Genomic DNA, 24,201 nt, shown 5'->3' on the forward strand with positions numbered 1-24,201 from the left:
ACTCGAGCATCAAACTTGGAACGATCGGCCTTCCTGTTCTGCAGTCTGTGATCTATTTGAACGACTAAGTCTATATAGTCCGAACAATCTTGTGGGGGATTCACTACTTGGGCTAACACATCTTTGAGCTCTCCACGTAGACCTCTATAAAACAGCGTAATCCTTTTGTCCTCAGGCCATTGAGTTTCCACTATCAGTCTGTTGAAAGACGCAATATAAGCCAAAAGGTCTTGATTACCTTGTCGCAACGAAAGAAGCTCATTGTCCAAGGCCTGCCCCTGTGAATGTCTTGCGAACAGTTTTTCCATACTGAGCTGAAAAGCTTGAAAATCATGGAGGACAGGATCATCTTGATTTACTAGAGGGATCGACCAGTCTGCCGCATTGCCACTAAGGTACGAAAGCATGAAAGCTACTTTAGCTTGATCAGTTGGAAAGGCTGCTGGCCGGCATAAGAAATGCAACCGGCACTGATTGATAAATACTGCAAACCTCTTTGGGTCACCAGAAAATCGTTCGGGCGGAGCCAGAGGTACATTCCCAGGTAGGTTGATCTGCACTGGATTCATAGAGGATGTAGAAGGAAGATTTCCCCCAGATGCGGGTAACGGGGTCTGTCCGGCTTGTGACTGTAGCAATTGTCTAGCGAGATCATCTGTTCGCTCCTTGGAAATAATCAGTTCCCTTCTTAGAGCGTTCGTTTCCTGGCGGGCTGCATGTACTTCTGCCCTTAGTTCCCCAAGTAACTGGGCTAGCTGGTCGGTATCCGAGGTTTCCATAGCGCCTGGACGGGAGTTTTGTGGTAGGCTTTGCATTCTATAACGCTCACCTGATTCCCGTAGAGGCGCCGGTCTTGACTGGGCGTATACCGTATCTTCAAAGGTGATGTGTAACACACGGCTGGCTCTTTGGGCTGGACCTCTGTGCACTGTATGTCTGACTCGAAGGGTAAGATGTCTGCAGATAGAAAATATGGGATTAATGAACTAGGTTATTGAATGTCTCTCTCTTCTTCCCTTTCTCTTCTCCTGTAGAACCCCAAAGGTTAACGCTCTCACCTTAGGTAAGTGAACGCCGTGCTCTCCATCTGCCTCGGGGCAGGGTGCTGTAACCGGTTTCTTCACTGGATAAGGGGAGCAGGCCTCTTGACTTCAGAGGACTGCTGTCCGTCGTTTACTGCATGAACGGTAAGTTTCGAGTAATTCTAATGTCTTTAAAAGTCTTTAGTAATGATGTCTCTTGTTTTGCAGGGTTCCGGCGATGGTGGATGACGGGCTGAAGTGAGTTGAAGATGGAGCCCGTGTGATGAATAGAAGCGCCTGAAAGCACGTAAGTAAGCGCTTGTTGCCTGCTTCACGATGCGCTCTAACTGTCTTTTAATTTGCAGGTACAAGTTCAGAGTGGCTGCAGGGTGCCGGAATACCCACTGGGTTAGATGTGGAAAGGAGTAATGGCACGTGAGTATTAAAGTTCCCCAATGTCTTTAAACGCACCTTGTTTTGTCTTTCAGATGCGGGATGCAGCGCCGAAGGCCTCCGGAGCGTGCGAAGAGTTGGTAAGCTTTTGTCTTTCAGATGCCGGAATGCAGCGCGAGGCGTTGGTGACAGCCGATGGACCAGGTAACTGAAGCGCTGTCACTGAAGACCGTAATGCTAACCTGTTCTTTCTTGTCTTTATAGGTGTTGCTGAAGACTGGATTCAGGATGGTAAGCCTTTTTCCTTAGGCCCAGGATCAGATGCAGAAGACACGATGAGCGTTCTGCTGCAGAGGATGCAGAATAACGCAAAGCAAGATTCATCCATCGGGTGTGGTTTAAATAGCCTCCTGTAGTGCTTAGGTGTCTCCTTCCACAGCCACGCCTAGGTAAGAAAAGAGTTCCTGCTTTCCAGAAGAGTTCCAGTGTTCTGAACCTAGGGAGTGGCTCCTGCCCCACCCAACAGGAAAAGTAGTTCCAAACAGAAGAGGATCAGAGGCTCAACTGGCAGGCAAGTAAGCAGCATGGTCTGCTGCAGGTAAGTCCACCCAAGCATTATGAGCCCGGCGCTTCCAGCGCTGGGACTGGGCATATTTATGAGCCTGGTGCCACTGGCGCCAGGACTGGGTCCAAAAGGTCCCAATTGGGACTGCTTGGCACTCGGAACCTGGGTTATGGATCTGCTTCCAAGGGAGTTGGGAAAACCCTGACCTTTTGGAAGCAGAGATCATGACACATATGTGAAGCCTGTAAGCTTACAGTTTCTTTTTGTGCCATCTGCATTGTGTCTTAAAAGCATCAGCATGACATATTGGCTATGTGAGTTTATTTTTATGGTGGTAGGATTGTCTGAATTGCAAAAAGGGCATAATATGCCAGGATTTGCATTCTGCAGAAGCTGGGGAAATGGAATGGATTCAGAATTCGGTATGGGTACATATACAAATCTTTCATTAGGGATGTGGTCTTGTGAAATATTGTCTTTTTAAAGGTTTCTTTTTTTTGAGGTACAGGGTACATATCTAGATGGGGGTGTATAGTGCCCAGGGCCTGTTGTATTCAAGGATGCAAGAAATGTCAATGTTGACTATGTTTGCATCAAAGTTAACTAGGAATAGATCAGCTGTCCTGTCTTTATATGTCCCACTGTCTAGCATCTATTTGTTGCACCCTGAGGCCGGCGGGCGACCAGCACGATACAAACAAATAGAAATAGAAATAGGAATTGAGTGTATGCAGACATGGAAATGCCATGTAACTCATACCGTCTTTAAAGACTGTGCTGCCACTTTCAATCAATGCTTGATCTAGGGTTAGACCTTGTGATTTGTGAATAGTGACAGCATGTGCAAGAGATCGAGAAAATTGCTCTCAGTGTACGTACATGTCTTTGAAAAGAAGGAAACACGCTATTGTGGGCCAGTGTTTTTAACGTATGCTTGTTTGTCAAAGTAGATGTTGACAAACTGAATGTTCTTGTCATTTGGATATGTTTGGAAGCCAATAACTGTATTAATTGCTCGATTGACTAAACCTTGTTCTACGTCAAGGTTATGTTTTAGAATTACCCTGCAGTTTAGACACAAAGTCAATATTTTCTCCAATCCAGTTGTGTTGGAGATACATTTTTCTAAGCTATTTAGTCGTGCTGTTGCTTGTTGACACATAGGAAGTGTCATGACATGAACTTCTACTTTGTCTGTGGAGCTGATAAGCAGTACGAGTTGCATTTCTTTTTTCAAGATTGTCTTGTTGAATTGATTACAGCTTGCAAGCGTTGGTATTAAGGACATACATTTTATATTGTGTTGAGTTAATTGTTCCATGACATCAGATGCAGATGTGTTTCGTCCATATAGCTCAGGGATTAGTGTACTATTTAAGATGGATTTTGCATTTTTAGTAAGCAGACTAGTTCTTTTTAAAATGTTAGCATACATGAGGTCTGCAGGCTGGCGCATGTTTTGAGTTGGTTCTCTGTAGTGAAAATGTCAGAGATTTACATTTCCAATACTACTGAGGGTGTCGTGAAATTGTCTGCGTTCTAATGTTTTGAAAATAGGTGGACCTTTCACTGGTGTTAACTGTGGGAGGTCTCCAAAAACAATAACATGGTTTCCTCCAAGCAGTTCTTCGTAGTTGGTTTTTAGGACTTCTTGCATTCTGAGATGTATTTAAGCTGACTTGAGGTTGGAAACCATGCTTACTTCATCTATCAGGAGCACTTTCAGTTGCTTTAGAATTCTATGTACTTCAGTAGCAGCTTCTGCTGATAATTTGCAGTATAATTTATTTTGGTGTTATACAGGGAGGAGCAGTAGTCAGTGTAAAGTTACACTTCCTATGTTCAGGGCAGCTTAACCTGTGAGGGTTGTTACTACAGCAAAAAGGTTGTTGTTTGTACAATTTTGTAGATAGTTGCATTTATTTTAATTAAGAACGTTTTACCAGAACCAGATTCACCATTTACATACAGGAGCACAGGTTTATACATTTAACAGCTACAGGTTTTAGTTTCATGTTTAAAACCATGTTCATTTTCTTGAGTGACTTCTAGATAAATTGTGAGTTGTTCATCATTTAGCTGTGATTCCAGCACTGACAACTCTTCTCCAGATTGTTTATCTTGATCCATGGTATTTTCAACCTCATTCATAGCTTTTTCTGCTACATTTAGAATGAGTGGTTCTCCAAGTGGTTCTTGGCTTCCTGTAAGGGAAAGTTGACTGGCCTCAGGAGTGTCTTGTCTAGTTGAGCTTCAATCTGTTCCTCTTGTTGGCGTTCATTGTCTAACATTTGTTTGGATTGTTTGAAATTGTCATTTGTTATACTGCTTTCATTTGCTTTGAATGCTGCTTCAAATGAGTCTAACTTACCGAATAATTATTTTTCTTTACTCCAAGGTCTAAAAAGTTGGAGTAGGGCCATGTAATACAGTTCTCTATATTGTGTAGATTTAAATGATAACTTTAAATGATTAATTAGACTGGGTTATGTGAGTTTCACATGGCTTCCTTCAAAAGTAGAGACTGAATATTTGCCAGTTGTGTCATTTGGTGTGACAATGTTTATGTAGGTGTAATTCTGGGCAATGTCATACAGACACACATTTTCCAAAGCAGTACTCCTATTTGGGTAGTATGTGTCAATGAAATAGTTTCTTAAAATGTCCTGGCTGTTGGGAACATGTGTGGCTATGTTTTCTATCTCTTGGTAGAATTTATGTACTCTTTTTTGAGATTTTCTGTTTAAGGCAGTACCTGCTAAATGGTCTGTAGGTTCGCAGAACCCACATTCTCTATGGGAGAGCCTTTTTATACGGAAGATGTACAATTTTTGTGATAGTGTTTTGTCAGATTATATGTCATCCCAGAGGTCTTCTTTTAGCTCTGTTTTCTCAGCTTTGGTGAGACTGGCTGTGACATATCTTGCAACTGCAGTGGGATTGTCTGCAATGTATTGTACGCCTATGTTTGCATTCCACAAGAGGAAAATGATTGCATTGTAATCATTGATGTACTTGAATGCTTCATCCCTTTTAATGTTGTATGTATTTTTAAGGGATTTGCCTTTTACGCTGTGTCTAGCAGAAGACATCAAGCTATTTACTTTTTTGCAAACTGGCGAAGCCAAAGTGAGATTTGGTATGGGATTTGCCTTTGTTTTTACATCTACGTTGGCAATATTTGTCACATTTATGTTTTTGGAAGTGTAAGACTTGTGTATTTAGGTCACTATCTGTGGTTTCTGAAGGGATGTCGCAGGCAAAGTATTTTTCAATAAACTGTAAAACAGTGGCTTCACTAGGATGGTCAAATTTTGGAGCATCTTTTATCCACAAAAACATGTGGATGTGTGGTGCTCCTCTGCATTGATTGCACTTCTCCAAGCAGAGGGGTAGTTTTATTGCAGATAAAATACAGCTTGGCAGTGAAACAATGGTGAAAGTACCTTGATACATTGACAGGGTCAAGAGAACAGAGGTGGTGTTTTATATCTTTTCCATCTTTATTTTGGTTTGCAGTGCGTAAGAAGTCATGCAAGTCATCCTATGCAAACTCTGCACAACTTAAAGTAACAACCCCTGTGGGTGGGCCTATGTTCCTTAGCATGCAACGTACATCAGCATGATGTCAGAACCAGCATTCTTTTGTACCATGCATGTTTGCCAAGAGATTTGCGATACTTGACTGAAAAACATAATCTTTGTCTTTTATTTTTTGAAGCAGTTGGGGAGCAGATATGTTTAAAAAGTTAGAGCCAGTTTTTAATGTGTGTGCAACACCATATCATAGCGGTGCTAGTTCACTTTCAAAGAAGAGGTGGAAAATGTATTCAACATTTTGTCTGAATCTCAGGTCTTCAGAATACAATCTTAAAGAGCAATAACTAATCTGTGCAGACCTTTCATAATATCTTCCTTCTTTTCCTGTAGGAAAGAGTAGAAGAAAAGAATGTGCTGCTACACTTTTTTCCCCCATGTTCTCATTGGGGATCCTTTGGCTTGATGCATGTGATATGTTTTTAATGCATTATCAATGGTGTTTTTGGAGTGAAGTGGGTGAATTGTATACTGGTCTAAAATGTTGGCTGCGGTAACAGGATCTGCACATTCAATTTGGCCAGTTGTTGGTGAGTCTGGAATAATTTAGGTGGTTCTTCTTAGGTTTTCCTCGATGTTTATATCTTTCTAGTATTCATTGTTTTCTTTTAGATATTGTAGGGCTTGTCCAACTTTGTTTAAGTCGACTAGTTGTTGCCAAATTGTTTTGTCTTTTGTTGACACACCATTAACTAGTACAATCAAAGATTGATCTATTAGCCGTTGTACTCCTAGAATTTGTACATTTATGTTATTTTATGTGTCGATTATTTATATAGCACTTATACATAAAGAGTGTTTCAAAGCACTCAAGGAGGGGAGGGGCACATTGGGGAAAATAACAACAGTTATTCCCAACAGTTCACAGCCCTTGAATTTTTGATTGATATAGGCCTGCACAGAACAGGTAAGTGCAAGGCAAAGTGCAAACGGGTTTATAGTCATTGTATCGAAAACTATGCATCGAAATGCCAATGCATCGAAAAAGATGCATTGAAAATAAAAGCATTGAAATTCTATGTTTGACATTAAAGTACATATCCATCTAAACTTTTCCATCGAATGGATATGTACTTTTAAATATAAAACATTGCATTTCAATGCTTTTATTTTCTACATTAAAATGTTACATGGAGCTGTCCAGTGCTGAAATTTCGGCACTGGCCAGCTCCTTGTAACATTTTATTTATTTTTTATATATTGGTTGGTTCTCCTCCCCAGCCCCCCAACCCTCATGCCCCCTTAACCCTAACCCTAGCCCCAACCCTAACCCTAGCCCCAACCCAAACCCCTAACACCTAACCCTAATCTAACCCTTAATCTAACCCTAGCCCTAGCCCTAACCCTAACCTTTAATCTAACCCTAGCCCAAACCCTAACCCCTAACCCTAATATAACCCTAATTCTAACCCTAAATCTAACCCTAGCCCTAACCCTAACCCTTAATCTAACCCTAAATCTAACCCTAGCTACAACCCTAATGCCTAACCTTAACCCTAACACTAACACTATCCATCAGAATTAACCATCAAAAATTATTCAATGATTATGCTTTTTAATGGAAAGGCAATTCAATGAATAATTTTCAATGGTATGGTATTCGATGGTATGGTTTTCGATGGAAAGACCAGATACCGTGCAAGATACATATAACAGTGAAGATAACCCTTTCATGTCTGATGGCAGTCCTTTGTTTTTCTAAACGCATTACACAAATAGGGTTAAGGTGGGTTAAGGTGGGTGAGTGGGGATAGGTTAGAACAGACAGGCATCTATACAATACTAACAATTTTATAGTGGCATAATATCGAACAGTGGAAGGGTTGGGTGTGTGAGAGGGAGAAGGAATGTAGGAAAGGTGGGCTACTTGGATTTACCATGCTTCCGAGTAGTTACACAGTTTAAAGTAAAGGGAATGGGAGGTGGGGTGGAGGGGGGATGAGTTTGTAGGGGCTGAATCAGAAGGGGTGACAGTACACCAACAATACAAGGAGGAAAGAGGAGAGGAGAGTGAAAACAGAGGGGTGGGGTGGAATGGGGGAGGTGAGGAGGGGAAACAGGGCAGGGGTTGAGGCTGTAGATGAAACAGCCAGATTGAAAACTGGAAGGGCAAGATGAATACAACATGCGGCAGCTGGGCCCAGCCAGATTAGTGGAAGTCCAGATGAGATGGAGTTTAAGCTGAGACAGTCCAAGGTGTGAGGGAAACGGGTCCATAAAAGGTTTGTTGTTGGTAACTGACTGTTAGAGAAGTGTTATTTGTTCTGTTGGATAAGTGTGACCGGAGCATGTAAGGTCACATCATCCTCCATCTTCACTGGGGTATCCAGAGCCCTCAGAGGACAGGGAAACAGACAGCACCTTAGTTTGTGGGCCTTGGAGGTGAGCCGGCATTCACCTGCTGGCTTGCCTAATTGGTCGTTATGGATGAATGATGAACCAATCGTAGGCTAGCAGGCACAGGGCGAGGAAACGGCAGCCCTGCAGTAGAAGGCATCACCAATGGTGAAAGAGGCCAGATAAGAGAATAACAATGGTGCTCGGGCACCATTCCTGCAGTCAAGCAATGCACAGCATCAAACAAAGCGCTGGGTGAAATAAACGTTTTGTTTGCAGTGAAACTAAATAATGCTCAATATAAAACTTAGATTTTCGGATGGCGCACAGATAGCAACATGATCATCCCCAAATATGCCCATAAGGCCTACCTTCCAGCACTGGTGGGGGAATATTAAATCCACAGGCTTCCAGGCCATGAGGTGGAAGGGGGGGCATCCTGCATCAGGAGAAGGATGCCCTTTAGTAACTCGGATGGAGGTAATTTGGCTGATTTCGGTTGAAGGCATATTATAGCTTGAAATAGGTGCACTGTTTGTATTATAATGCTCTCATACAAGTTAAGTCGTTGGAGAGCTTTCGGAAGTGGGAATATTTCTAAGTTATTAGTGATAGCAAGTGATGGCATTTGGTTATTGTCAAGCTTTGTGTTACAGTATGTGCAAACTGTTGAGTGGTCAGTTCCTTTGTATTTAGTTTCTGCATTAGATGTAAAGCTAATTGGAACCATTGGGATTCTTCATTGTCTTCTATTTTGTAGGCTACATCTACTATTTTTGTGCTCTTTTTATAAAACGTTCTGCAACAGACACATATTTGGTCTGGAATTTCAGTAGATGTGTTTGGAAACGTAGTGATTTCTTTTTTGTATGCCTTTATTAGGAAATTGGTGTCCATGAGGTTTTCGGAAATGTTTTCTAAAAAGTTACAGATTGTTCTCAGTCACCTTCAGTTCCAAAGTATTTACGTTAGATGGGCTGTATTTCATGAAGCAGTTCTTTAGCTGTTCCATGTAGGAGAATGTTATTTAAATGTTGCAGTTCTAGATCAGGTCTTTTTGCATAGTATAGTCGATGCTCAAGATACCGTATAGTAGAATATTGTGTTGCTAACATTTTGAAGTGGTGGAAAAGTGCTTTTGCAAGCAGTTCCTAAAATGAAGGCTACTGAACGTCCTTGCAGACCAGTGTGGCTGAACATCATCTGGATATCATCTCTGAGTTAGTCTTAGCAGTGCACAGAGGTGGCGTGAGTTGTGGTTGCTTGGCGTACCAAAACTTGTTAATTTTAAGGGTTTTTCGGTTTTACTAGTAACCATAAAGTCCCTTTAACAAAGTTTTTTTTCCAGTGAATATATATATATTTTTATATATAGTGAATATATATATATATATATATATATATATATATATATATATATATATATATATATATATATATAATATATATTGCCATTAAAGCCACCTACCGACCGGCCTTCAAAAGTCACTGAAAATCAACTCTTTCCTAGAAAATCAGAATAGAATAGGAATCAGCGGTAAGTGCCCCTTTGGGATAGTACACTGTTTAAATGAAGTCACCAGTGTTCCAGATATTAAAATACTCCTGAAACAAAACCCTGACCATTCCCGTCAATGGAAATTTAAGCGAGCAACAGAGCTTCATTTAAAAATACATTTTAAAACCAGTGTTTTCTTTAAATCCATGCTTTCCTTGAAGTGAGTAATTGCTGTAAAGGGACTGATGCATTTTTATCTTTAAGACCACCTCAAGAGCGGGAAACATTAGCAGAGATCCCGTTTGAAGCATCGTTCACGGATGCCACAGGTCTAAACACACCACTGCAGCGGTGCATGTGGCGCCTCAAGGGGCTGAGCCATGCATATTGATACTTGAGTTTTATTTTCTTGAGTCTTGAGAGCATTGGCTTGGTTTTAGGGAGTGCAGCTTCTCTGGAGTGCATCTTATCTGGAGCCCAGGTATCTGCAGTAAAGACGCCTCCTTAGACGGTGCCTCCTTTAGCAGCTCGTACACGTCCTACTTAATATTCAGCTCCTCGAACAGCTGCAGTGTCCCCCTACCACGCGCCATGAAGCTCTCCATGCAAATTACCCCGGTCAGCGCCACGCGCATCATCTGAATCTGCACTCTGTCACCTCCACGGCCAAGTTCCTTCGCTTCCCCGCACACTGAACTCCACTCAGCACCCCGGACAGCTCCTTCCATACCCAGGCCCACGTGCCGCGCCTTAGAGTCTCCTCTGACCAGCTCGAGCTAGCGCCTCGGACAGCATCATACACATAACAGTACATTCAGGAACCTCCTTACAATGCCATTCAGAACGTCAGAAAGCGATTTATAATGCACCGCTTTAATCTCTGCAGCTCTGCACAATGTACCCTATTTAAGGCCTTGAAAGGCTCAGTACAGGGAACTTTATTCAGCACCTTGGACAGCTCCGCGCTTAATAACCGATTGAGCCCATCCTTTGATAGAGACAGTTCCTTACAATCGGTGCTTTAACTGGCCTACAACTGGAGCTCATAAAGGGGCGTGGCCTGCCAGGCGGTGAGCGCCGCAATTAAATCCAATCAACACTTACGTGACCTGATCAGTGCCTGTTAGGCCACATCCCAGTAAGAGCACTGGCTCGATTTTGCAAAATCGCCAGGGCATTTTTTAACCAACTTGGTGCCCAGAGCAAAACACTAGAATGCGCCCCCCCCCCCCACCCATGGATAGTCTGGTACACTCCTATTGTCCTCTTTCAAAATACCTCTATGAGAGTGTGAAAGGGGACAAATAGCACGAATGAGTGTTCCTGTCTGCCTTGCATTAAATCACAGAGCATTTTAGGAATATAACAGTGATCAGAGATCTCTATATTTGCTAAATAAGTCTGTAATAAAAGGGTTGTATGTGTGCATTTCCAAATAGGTAACAGACACATGGCTTAGTGCTCAAATCACTGTTCACAACACTCATCCTAAAATTAAAATGTTTATAACCATGAACCATACATACTCATTCAGCTTAGGTTTTTGGATGCAAGTATAAAATGGCTGCAACGTCAGCCACTCAATGACTCGTTTGCTTCTTGTTTCCGGAGAATTTTAGATGACGAGGGGCTGGGTCTCAGTGTGAGCATGCCCAGCCCCCAATACAGAAACATCTTTAAAGAATAATATCTATAGACAGGAAAGGATACCCTACAGAGACACCCAATAAACAATGCACAGAAAGGAGGATTATTTTGAATGAATCTACAAGCAATGCCTTTATTATTTTAAGCTACATAATGTCCACTCTTGTGACCACAGGTTACAATGATGTCAGGGCAGGGATTGGGCCCTGGGCGGACAGGGAAAAGTATAGTCTGATCGAAGCAGATCCTATTTACCAGAACGGTTATGAGGCAGCGAGAGTAAGCAGTTTCAAAGGTCTTCATGTGTTAATGAAATCAACAGGTATCAAAACCTAAAAAAACATGGTGGGTGACGGAGGGGCTGGCTCATTGATACATATACAGGAAGAGAACACCTCTTAAAGTTAAATCTGCAAATGTAATTCAGATAGAGCTTTTTTAATAAAAGGAAGTGCAAAGGACAAATGAGTATTGGCCTTTCAAAAAATCTATCACCACCTGAAAAATAACCTAAGAGAGAAGATTTTCCTATAACGTTGCCAGAAAAGTATAAAAGGTGCACACCTTTTAAACAATCGAACAATCTATATTGAAATGTTCCCTGTAAAGTAAAACACCAAGCACACTTTCCCTGCTTGGTGGATGCCAACTAGCAGTCTCCTTGTTCTCCAACATCCGGGAAACGCACGGCCACATTCACTTATAAAAGAGGTCAGCTGCTGCTCCACGATTTCACATAGTCGCTATCTCGCTAACGCTGCCTTTCGTCAGACGTTCTCCTATGGATTGTGCCGGGAATTCTAGCAGCATTGTAGGATGGCAACTGTTGCAGGACTCTCATTCGCAAATCTTTCTCCCCATCAGCATGCACGGCTCCCAGCCTTACCCTTTCGCTCTTGCAGGAGCCCCTCTCTCCGATCATTCTGACAGCTGTTCACATTCTCCCGATCCCCTGGATTTACTCTGACCTCATGATGAATATTGACAACAGACTGCAGATGCTGTATTACTACAGGCTTTAATGGGGGCACTTCACTTTAGACTCTACTGCAATCAGAACAGAGTACCAATAGAAATATACATATTCCTTTGTTCAGTTCCACTTAGCGGTTGAATGCTCGGACGTTTACCCAAATCTCTTTTCCATGCAGTATACTAGAGGAACAAAGACGGCCACGAGCGAGAGGTAAGCAAAACTTCCAGAAGTGATCGCCTGGGCTCAGAGAGCCTCCGGCTCTGACCCAGGTAACATTACGCTCTTCAACGTAACTACGCTGGTGAGAAGTGGCAGAGGCAACACCTGCTGCCACTACTTGCACCCAGCCCCACACCTGTGAAATTTCGCTTCTCATGGCCATTGCGCACTGGGCAGTCGCCTGCTTCGCCTTGGCCAAGAAATGGGCCTGAAGGGGGCTCTTGCCTAATGCCACCATTCATGTCAAGTAAGCATTGCCTTGGTTTTTAATCGCGGGGCTAACCCCATGCCACACACCCATTTCACTAGAGATGCAGTGATCATCACCCTCTAACCTCGGGTTCGAGGGTGATGATCCCTGCATCTCTAATGAATGAGGTGTCTGGCAGGAGGACGCGACACGGTGACGCTTTTTGTTGTGAAGGCTGAAGAACTACTGCAAAACCTTCAGGCTTTAGTAAAAAAGCTTTGTCTTTTGAGTATGTCGCCAACCCCCTGCAAGACACCCCTTTCATTACAGATACAGGGATCATCACTCCTGCATCTCTAATGAAAGGGGTGCCTGGCAGCGCAGTCGGCGACACAAAAGAAAGTTGTGTTTTTTTGTCCAAAGCTTAGGCATCTAGCAGCCTGGTGGAGTGGGGCTAGCAGAGGACGTTATTGAGCCAAGGCGGGGCCCCGTATCAGACACAATTTTCAGCCGACTTAAAGCTCTGCTTATAATGTTCCCTGTCCGCCATCTTGGGTAGGTCTTCACACTGTACCCTGACCCTGAATACGGAAAACTCCTTACTATTCCACATTCTTCACCGCAGACGTCTCCTCCGTCCACTGCCCCCAATTCAGCAATACGGTCAGTCCAGCACATCATACCCTGTTAATCACTTTGCATAGCCCCCTCAGTGCTGTTTTCTATACCTTGCTCTAGTCAACCACATAGATATCCCTTGCATCTTATTCAGAAATTCAAACTTCTCCTTAAAGTGTTTCTTTTCAAGCCCCACTATCGAGTCCTTCCTCTTCTGCTTCAATCCCTCAGACCCGCGGTGGATTGGGAACCAAAAGAGGCCCTGAAAATAATGTTCAAAGTGGCCCCATATTACACATTTCCAGCAATCCCAACCCTTTTCCTATGAGAAAATATGGAAATACCACAAAAAAGAAGCCCAGGGTGCAGAGGCCTACCGGGAAATCTCCAGATTTCCCTAAAGGGCAGTCCACCCCTGTCTCAGACAGCTCCTTACACTGCACGCCACTCAGTCTCATGGGCTACTTCTTACACTGCTCTCTCATAAGCACTTTGTACTTCCCCTTCAACAGTTCCTTTCACTGTACCTTAATATTTGACATGGACAGCTAAGTGCAAATCAGACCATTCAGCACTGTAGACAGCACAATACATCACCACCTAGTCACCAGCATAGGCAGCACCTTACACTGTACCTAACTCCGCATTCTGTGACCTAGTCGCCCCCAAGAGCAACTCTATACTCGATACCCTATATGGCACCGCTGACTGCTCTTCACATTGTACTCCACCCCCATGGATACCCTTAACCAGCACCTATGGAGGCACCTGGCACTCTACCCTGTTGAAAATCAGACACTGTGCCCTAATCAGAACCATGGATAGCAGCGTACATTGTTTCCTATCAGCACATAAAAGTCATTAGTACCCGACGAGGGCAGAATCAGAATGAAAGAGCCATTCTGATTGGCCTTCGCCAAGGCATTACCCGGACCAGAATTCTTCGATTCTCGGCTGGGATTCCAGCCGCCTTGTCCTCGCCAGGGGCGTTGCAGCCCCTCAGCCAATGAGGAGGCTTGAAGCGGGGCCATCCCAGCTCCAAGCCTCCCCACGGCTGAGAGGCTGCCTTCGCCCATCACAGCCAAACATAATGTCCAGAATGCAGTCAATAACTACTGGTATTGGATGAACAGCAGGCATTCTGACTTTAGAATCAGTGACAGAAACAACAGACAGCCTTTCTCTGTGTTGAAGAAACAGCAATGCAATTTCTCAGCAAGGTTTCTTTCAGCAGACACTCCAACCGAATTGTACACAATAAAGTGAAAGCTAAAACCTGGGCCAATGCTTTCACTTATTTTTTTTTAAATCTCTATAACATTACCCTTAATGCACAAGCTCAAAGGGTTCTAGTACAACAAACCTTATAATTAAAATGCTTACTGTATGTGGACAACCTAGTTATTTAGATATTTTAGACATTACAAAAACAAAAAGCAAGACCACACTTAATTTGCTAACACGTTTTGTGTACATTACCCATTAGAAAACTAGCATGTTTTACTTCACCACCACAAGTTCAAAAGCTTTCTTTCTGCTAGGACTTATGCTATGTGCCAATTGCCATATAGTCCTCGCTTTAGCTTATGAACCTTTCCCAACGTACGGCCCTGAGCTGTGCCTAGGGCCATAACGTTGAAGCGGTGATTCATTATCGTGCAACAATGACCCCTCCCTCAGTCTATAAGGCTAGATTTGGCACCTCTGAATGCACTCCACTGCACAGTGATCAGTCCCTAAGACAGCTCCTTATTTAGCCCTTCAGTCCCGGGGTCAAATATTTAAAAAAAAGTGGAAGACTCATTAACATACTAATTGAATGCTGCATCACCGGAAATTAGCAGATCACGGAGCTCCACCCACCCGTGTGTGCCCTCGACTTGAGCCCTGCTTTAGACAACGTTTTATGCTGTATCCCGTTCGCCATTTACACTGTCCCGTAGAACCACCGACATCTCCTGACAATGTACCCTGTAAACCTCTACGGAAATCTCCATACAGTGTCCCCCATTCATCAACTTGTGCGTTCTCAATGCCACTAGGCCTAGTAAGATCGTTGTTTTGTTCCTCCCTTGTACCCCTCCCTTGCCTCGTCGCGCCCTGAAACACTTGTGCATCGGCGCAATATAAATAAAATATCAATATCACATCACCTCAGACAGCTCAATGAACTGTACATTAGACAAATCCCAATACAGCAGCCCATACTGTATGTTTTTCAGCACCATGGACTATTTCTTACACTATGCCCCCGGACAACTCCTTATAATGTATCCTACTAATCACCTTGGTAAACTTCTTCATTGCTCTATGAAATGTATCATATACAATACATCAGGCAGTGCCAGACACTAAGCATCCCTGTACCAAACCACAACAACATGGAGAGCTCCCAAAGCAGTACCCTGTGCAAGCACTCGTTAAACTGTGCACCTACCTTTTACCGTACCCTATTAGGCCAATAGACAGTGCCGTGCAATGTACCTATTCAGCACATCAAGTGGCTCCTTGCAATGTACTCTGCTGTAGGAAACCCAGTGGAACTCTGCCCCCTCTGCAATGCCTACTCGTCTCCATCCAGGACCAGTCACTACACATTGGCAACTGCCAGGGAAACCAACACACTCCTGGTACGTCAGGACCTCTCCTCACAAGTAACCTACCTGAAGAGCAACACTAGCAAGACTTTTTCCAAGTGGCACCCCCCACCGAGACATTTCCATGGCCACGAATGATGGATGTCCATGATTTCCACAATGTTCTCCTCTAACCCTCCACCCCCTGCACTAATAACCTCAACCTCCATTGCTGAAACACACTATACATATACCAACGGAGGCACTTGCACATGGCAAATGGAATAACCATCCTAACAGACATCAAGCCACAGAACTCTTCACCTGTGCAAACATCTTAGATCTCAAGCACTGGCCAATGCAACCTAGCACCAGGGGCGCGCAACGGCCACCCTCTGGACACAACCACCTCTATGCTCTCTACACAGACCACTCAGAAACAGACCTACGCACAGAGCTCAGAGTATGTGTCAAGTCTGAATGTGTCAACAGCAAATCCATCTTACATGTTACCCTCTCTCCCCACTAAGCCACCCCCAAAACATTCTTAGCCCCCCAAATTCCCGTAGACGGTGCAAATGGCAGCAATTCTTGGTATTAATCCCAGCAACAGTATCACCAACAAAGCATTTACGACAAAAACGCTGCTCGACCTGGCTGAGAAACTCACCATCTCCAGAGACCAGGGCACTCCCACCAGAAGCCCCCAACATCAAACAAAGAACTGCAAGGGGGGGGGGGCAATAGGCCTTTTCCTGCTATAAACCCTGTCTCTGGAACACGATACCAAAGCGGATAAGACTGGCCCCTCACCATCCTACAATACAAGGCCGATGTTAGGACACTACTCTTAAAAGAACATCTCGGCAGTCGCTGATTGCTTCACTCGCCCTATCTCTCCCCCTCTGGAGTCTCCTCTCCTCCCCCTACCCGTCCCAGCTCCTCAGCTACCCTGCACCCTACCGTTAACCCCTTAGGTGCTTCCCCTTTGTATAGTGCTCTGTTGCTTCCCAGATAGGCCAGAGCGTTATTAATGCCATACACATTACACATTACACAGCTTAGACATGCAAAGGAAGAAATACAAAAAGGCAAAATACAGAAAAGGGCTAACCTGGAAATTAAGAACACAGAATGTTCTGTTTTTTGATTGCCATTAATAGAAAAGCTATTTCTTGCCTGAAATAGCTTTAGTGATACTTTTACGTGAAAAGGTCAGCTTGACTGTGCCGACATATTGCACTCTGGAAATCTCCAGGTATCGCTGACTCAGGCCATCGGGACACGGGCAATTAAACCAAAGCCCACGAGCGAGCTTATGCGTGCTGTGACTGAGGTAAACAGAGAGAAAGGTAGCGCCTTGAATGTATGCAACGCCTGCATGGGCTGCACAGAAAGCAAAGGAACACCCTATTATAGCCAGCGTAGAAATGTACCTCTTGAAACCTGAGAAGCACGAGCACCGACGAGAAGGGTAACCATGTGTATCACACCGTGATATACACGTCGCCAAGCCAACCATCCGGCAGGATCAAGCAGGAAGCCATGACATAGGCTCCAGCAGGGACCAGCATCTTCAGACCAGAACATGTGAAGACAAACCAGCCCAGACAACGGGACAGCAGAAACAACCGGGATTTCCCCGCCATGGCTTCATGGCGTCCAAGATACATAACACACAGCGACATATGGCAGGCGAGAAGCAGCTCAGCTTACACATAGCCAACGTAAATGTCAAACAGAAGCAACACGCAAATGAAAAGCACACGCACGCAAGGGGCCTCATGCCACAAACCCAACGAGAAGAGCATGGGGTACTGGCAAGTGCACGCCAGCGAAGGCCACCCGCAGGCACCAACCCTTCCTACTGCGTCTCTGCAACAGCTGCTGGGACAACGTGAGCTGTGGGGGTAACCTGCCCTACAACCAGGTCAGCTCTAATATGGGCACAGGGGATGGCTACATGCAATGCACCCTCTTCAGCACCATGGACAGCTCCGGCCAATGGCGTCGGTTCAGCACTGCACGCTGCTCCCCGTCCATCATCACCTCCAGAAACTGTACCTCAGTCAGCACCTCGGACAGCTCCATAATACAGCACCTTAATAAATGCATCGGGCTTCACCTCACTGTTAACGCCAGACAATCCAGAAAGGTTTCCATGTTCGCAAGTGGTCCTGTGCAGAAGGACGTGGCCTTGCACTTCCGGCAGACTGGTCTGCAGGAGCGCGGCTACCTCTGCAATGACACAGAAGTGCCAGGCAACTATTGAAATCCCTCTGTAAATATTGCGCGAGGAGTAGAAGCATCAGCACGAGTTTCCGTCACACTCACTGGCACTGCAGGGGGCACCCCCTCCAAGGGGCATCATCAAAAGGAGGCCTCTCTCACCGGGACCTCACCATCTTCAGGTGGTCACAGTCGTCAGAACGTTACCAACGCCAGGGGGCGTTCACCATCAGAAGAGCAACATCACCAGATCTTCACCACCACAAAAGGGTGCATGACTGTGGGGGCTAATTCCCCAGACGGGCCTCATCAGCAGGGACCTTCCATCTCCAGCGGGGCACCGTCGCCAGGAGATCATCGTCTCCAATGGGTTGCATCCATCTAAGGTCAACATCACCAATGGTCAGGGGGTCAGCATCATTGTCGAGGCGCTACCAACACCAGGGGGTGTCAATCAACAGAGGGATCCATTATCGGAGGAATTTACAATCACAAGGGGGGGGGGCATAACGAGATGGTTTCCATTATCGGGGATTAACATCACCTCAGTGGGGTTCTTCACCAGAGGGGACACACTAGCAGTGGTCTTTCATGTCCAGAGGATACACAGATATGCATCAGCAGAGTCATACATTACCAGAGAGGGGCCAACACCAGGGGATCACCATCACCAAGGATCTGAATCACCAAAGGATCACAATTACTAAGGACTAAACTCAACACCAGCAGCAACCACCCCACTGGGGGGACGCTTTTACACCTGTGGACTAATGTAACCTGGGACCCAAATCCACTCCGGTCACTTATTGTGTGACCAACATCCTACCAGGGGCATCTCACCTCCCTGCGGAGGCATGATCACCAGCAGATGCAGGGTGGCACCCACGCTGTCTAATCAAACGCTGTGCCACTCAGACAAACGTATCTGGAAAAGAGAGAGAGAATGAAAGAGCGCGCGCGAGAGAGGGAGAGACGGGATGCCAGGGTGTCTCTCGTTTTGACCACACGGCATCCCGTGGAGCCAGCCATGTAATGGGTGGATGGAGCAGGCTGCCCATTCCCTGCTAAAGTTGCACTTGCTGCGGTGTTCTTCCGGGGAAAGCGGTGTCTGCTCCAGAGGACAAAGCAGCGGCGGGCTGCCAATGTCACCCTGGCGAGATGCTTTCTCGCAGCCCCTTCCATGCAACGGAGGGCACACAGGACAATGAAGTGGAGAGAGCAATGGGAACCAACCAAGGGGTACCGCAGAAGGCAAGGGTGCTTAGGGATAACAGCGAGGTATGTGCACAGCACCCCAGGCAAACGGGTCTGCGCCTTCTCTCCGTGGGTGAGCTCTGGCCATTGGTAGAGCGGGTCACTGGCTGGATGAAAGGCGAGTACACGGGACGGCCTGTCTCGCCGCATAGCCCGCATACAGGTCCGTGCACCGTCCAGCACACCGTGCTCTGAAGCAATACGTGCAGAGCCGGCTGCAGAGGCAGGGCACAAGCGGCCTCTGCACCTCCCAGCCAGTGTGTGCACGGCCCCTGCAGCCTGCTCTGAAGCATTGTATGTGGCAAAGAGCTCGAGCTCGATGGGACATCCCGTAGACGGCCCTGATGCCAACCTGGGGTCCCTGATTCACAGGGGGTCCATTCCGACACAGGCTGGCAGTTCCTCCATCACCTACTGCGTGTACCATTGACCAGTGCACTGGCAACGCTCGTGCAAGCCTCTGATGTCATCATAACTTGTTGATGTAAAGCTCGCCAATGCCTGACCTCTTCCTTTCTAGCGAGACATCTGCCCCCACCTTCGTGAAACACTCTGAACAGGATCACCCATTGCTGTCACTTTCTATCTCTCCACGTCTGCATTGCTCTTTCGACCTCTGCTCTCTCCCACTCTTCCCCCGTCTACAGCACAGGCGCCCACTGTCCACCTTCTGTGGAGACCTCCTCAGCCATGCATCCTCCCATTCAGCCACTACCTGCCCACATACCACGTACAGACAGACACCCGAATTCCCCATCAAACACATTGCTTCCCACCTATCCCCTTCCAGACACCATCACCGTTTCTTGACCATCCCCTTCAGAAACCAACCTATTCTTTTAGACACCTTCTCTCCATTAACCATTTGCTTCGACACTCCCCTCCTCCCCCCACCACGCCTTCAAGAAATGTCTTGTCCATCCCCCATCCCCATCAGACACCCCATGCCCACACATCACTTTCAGACACCTTCTTCCCATTGCCCACCTTACTCACCGAATACTCCCTGCGCACACCTATTCCTTCAAGACAGTGCCTCTCCATTGCCCATCTGCTTCAGAGCCCCCGTGCCTATGCCTTCAAGAAATGTCTTGTCCATTCCCCATCCCCATCAAACACTAGATGCCCACACATTACTTTCAGGCAACTGCTTCCCATTGCCCACCTAATTCGCCACTCTCTGCACACCTATTCCTTCAGACATCAGACGTCCACGTACGGTTTTCAGGCACCTTCTCATCCTTCTCCATCTCGCCCAGGCACCCCAAGCCTGCTCCCTCTTCAGGTACCTTCCTTCCATTGCCCACCTCTTTCAGCCCCTCACCCCAATCCGCAAACGTACCACTGTGAGACATGTCCCTCCTTTCAAAGACGTGTTGCTCCCCTGCTGGTGCCCCTCCCCACAGGGCCGGCAGATGTCCACTTCCAGCATTGCCCAACGCAGAACCCATGCGGCCCTGCCGGTTTCCTTAAGTCATACCCCTTCCCCATCGCTTTCAGGCCCCTTTGCCTTGACTTTCCTCCCACAAGTGCATCAGAGACTCACTGCCCTTTAGTTTCCCATCTCTTAAGAAACCCCATGCTCAACTATGCTGACAAAGAGTGACCCCACCTCCAGTCAGCCTTATCCAGGTAACCCCACTTTCCTCAGGTCCTGAGCCCTTTCAGGGGTGGTCCTTCCACTCAATTATCTCCTGATCCCCTCGAGGACCACTGCCCTGGTTTCTCCCTTATTGGCCTTCCTCGGGGGTCTCTTTTCCAACCCCCTTGCCCTTCTGGGCAACACCACTGTTCCCCTTAGCACTTAAAGTCATTATAGGGGCAGAGGCTTCAGGCCCCTCCCAAATGCACTCCCCTGCAGTGTGAGGCTCTGTACCACGCACCCAGGACGGGCAATGATGAGAGAGGGGTAGGACAGCCAGCAGCACTACTCTCTTATCCAGCTGCCCTTCAATAGTTGCAGGGGACTCTGGGCGATGATCCCAAAATGCCCACAACCAATACTCGATGTGGCTGCTTTTCCAGCCACAAAGGGTTCCCAGTAGCAAGCCAGTCCCCGTAGAGGTCGGAGGTCCTGCCATCTCCCTCCCACCCCACCTGGCAAGTCCTGGAATGCTGCAGCGGTGAACGTTCCAGGCGCTTTCTCCCCAATGCCATCCACTCCCCCAGTACCGGAAGTCACACAGTGGTTGATAACCTTGCCCCGTGCACCCCCAACCCAACTACCACCTAGTGGTAAATGATCTGGATATTGCTGTCATTGCATGCACGCCTCGCCCCGCCCCCTTCAGTACCGGAAATCGCTGTAGGGGTGGATGATCCAGGCCCCCGCCCGCCGCACCCGCTCCTGCTCTCGCTCCACCGCCTTCTCGCTCCCGAACATCCGCAGCGAGAACTTGTTGAGTCCGGGCTGGAGCATGGAGCTGAGCTGCCGATGCATAAAAGGGGCCCCGGGGCTGGCAGCCTCCTCCTGCCCCGGGGGCGACCCGCTGCGGGTCTCGGCCGAGAAGGACACCTTGGGCCGGTCTCTGGGGGCGATCTCCGGGCCCCCCAGCTCTCGCCGGCACTCTCCGTTCGGGCTGCCCTTTCCGGGGGCCCCACCGGAGCTCACCGTGCTCCGTCGTGCTCCACTGAACCTCCGGGGGACACCCTCCGTGTCCGAGGGCCCCCCGGAGCTCCTCATAGTCCCGCTCCCCGGCGAGCCGCCACCTCCTCCCCGCCCGTCCATTGTAGCGGGGACCAGGGGAGTGAGAAGCCGGGATAGGGGAAAGGATGGAGGGGGCAGGAGCTGAGAGAGGGGCGGGGAGGGAAGAAGGGCGGCGAAAGAGGCGGCGCCCTGGGAGGGAGGAACCGAAGAGGGAGAAATGCGAAGAGAGGGATGGGGGAGAGGAGCCGAGGGGAGAAAGTGGATAGAGGAATTTGGACTGGTGGGGCAAAGAGTGAGTAGGAGCCGGTGGAGGGGGGAAGGATGGGGGTGTACGGTACCCGGGAGAGGGATTTTGAGAAAAGAGAGTGCAAAATCAAGCCAGAAAGAGGAGAGGGCAGAACCAAAATTGGGGTAGCTGGAAAGGGGGGAGAGAATAAAAAAGGGAGTGGGAGAGATAGGAGGAACCACTTCTGGGAGTAAAGATTTATTACATTAATAGCATTAGAGAAGTGGGGAGAAGAGTAAACTGCAGGGGGGGGGGCAATACGAAATCAGAGACGCACAAGAGAAAGGCGAAGGCATTGAGGGGAGGTGTGTTTGTGTCTGTAAATAGAGGGATATATACATATACTGTCTATTCACACACGTATGTGTGTGTGTATATATATATATATATATATATGTCTATTAAAGGGAATAAGGGACCAGAAAGTAATCAAGGAATTGTGGAGGAGAAGAATATTCAGGAGAAAGTGACCTGGGTCGAGGATTGACAAATATTGAAATGGATAAACTTAGACCCGACCTCCGTCCAAGGCAACATTATATATGTTAAGCCATGTTGAGTAGGATGTCATCAGGGTTATGGGTATGGCCCAGTCCTGAGGTCAGGAAAAGCCCTGATGTCAACACGTTCACTTGTGACATCAAGAACATGGACTGAAACTTTTCCAACGATGCCACCCTGGTCCTTTTGTATTGCCACCCCTTTGCCAGCTATAATTCTGTTGCTGGTCGAGATCGAATATCACCCACCTAAGAGTAAAAATTACCCTCCTCGGCCATGTATTTGAGTATGAGGTGGTGACTTTTCGCGGTAGTAGTTTTGCAGGCACGTGTTTATTCGGTAATGTACAAGGCATAAAGCAATTGCCTGTTTAAATGACGGAATTGAAATTGGGGATATTCTGCAGGCTAACTATACCACTTCAAGCTTCCCCCCTGCATCCTCGTCCTACGAACATGGAAAGAGAACCCGCTCCGGCCTAGGGCGGGTCCTCACAACGCCCATCAATTCTAAACATGGCGCATTGCCAGCTGCAGATTTGATGTCTGTAAGAACTACCCAATCAGAGTCAACATCAAGCATAATGTTTGAGAAAAGTACACAATCAGCTTTCACCTGCAACGGAATGTTGGTAGTAAGTCCCTGATCATCTCCGAGGTCAATTTGAATCTTCTTAGGAAGCGCCCAATCAGATTGGGCATGATATGGGTACCGCGGCCTGAGGTATTTGAGCAGGCCTGACATACATTTCAGGGAAATTTAAGAAATGCCCGTACACATTTGTCAAATTGCGATGATTGTACCTATGAGGAAGACAAGTAAAACGCTGAGACCTTCCCGGCTTTCTTCTTTTTTCCTGACATTTCCAACCAATGAGTGGTCAGTTCAGCACCCTTCATAGTTGTGGCGTGCCTCGTCAATGTGTCTCTTGCATGCCTCAGGCAGAGGCACACAAAGTGTCTTGCTCTTAAAGGATAGTTCCGGGACTTTTTTTTTATTGTCCCTACGGTTCGGCCATGTGTTTTTAAGCATAAATCGGTAGATCGTAGAAAACTTTCCTATGGACCTTACCCGACTTTTCGTCCATTAACGCACTCGAAATCAGCCGCCATTTTCTGATAATCCTATCATTTCCCCCCATCGACCTGGCTCACCTGCTTTTGCGGCACTAAATCAAATCCCCCGCCCCTGAGCCTGACATCAGCAGACGCGTACCGCCCATTTCCCAACGCCAAAGCACGTTTCGTGTCAACAATCGCTGCGCCTCAGCTAATGAAGTGTCGCCATGGAAATGGCAGGACGCCTCTTTCCTCAATAAGTATAAACACACCGTTTCACAAGACACAGCAGCAGATTTTCGATTCCATTACTCTCTCTGTGTTACTTTGAGTATTCTGTGACTCGTTTCTGTGCTCTGGTCAGCTACCTTCGCCGCTTCTAGGCCTTGTGAACACCTGTACCATCTCTGTAAATTATTTTACTTTCTTTACCACACAATGGCTACAATAATGCCGTATATGTACGAGCCCGAGTACACCGAGGAAGAACTACTGGAAAGGCAAGCACGCGAAAACGATGGGGATTCGGACGGCAGTTGGGAGGACCAGTCAACGGATGAAGAGCCTGGACCATGTCGCATGGACGGC

At 46.7% G+C, this 24,201-nt stretch overlaps 1 protein-coding gene across 1 annotated transcript in view; it reads right to left on the minus strand.

Moving 5' to 3' along the window:
* Positions 1 to 21,898, minus strand: part of HCN2 (hyperpolarization activated cyclic nucleotide gated potassium and sodium channel 2) — an 812,769-nt gene extending 790,871 nt beyond the window's left edge. Inside the window, exon 1 of the mRNA XM_069647901.1 lies at positions 21,416 to 21,898. Coding sequence (XP_069504002.1) covers positions 21,416 to 21,849 — 434 coding nt within the window. The 5' untranslated portion in view covers positions 21,850 to 21,898. The remainder of the gene's footprint in view (positions 1 to 21,415) is intronic.
* Positions 21,899 to 24,201: the final 2,303 nt, after the last annotated feature.

This window comes from Ambystoma mexicanum, chromosome 1p (assembly GCF_040938575.1).
Source record: "Ambystoma mexicanum isolate Mex_15411 chromosome 1p, UKY_AmexF1_1, whole genome shotgun sequence".
NCBI classification, from domain to species: Eukaryota; Metazoa; Chordata; class Amphibia; order Caudata; family Ambystomatidae; genus Ambystoma; species Ambystoma mexicanum.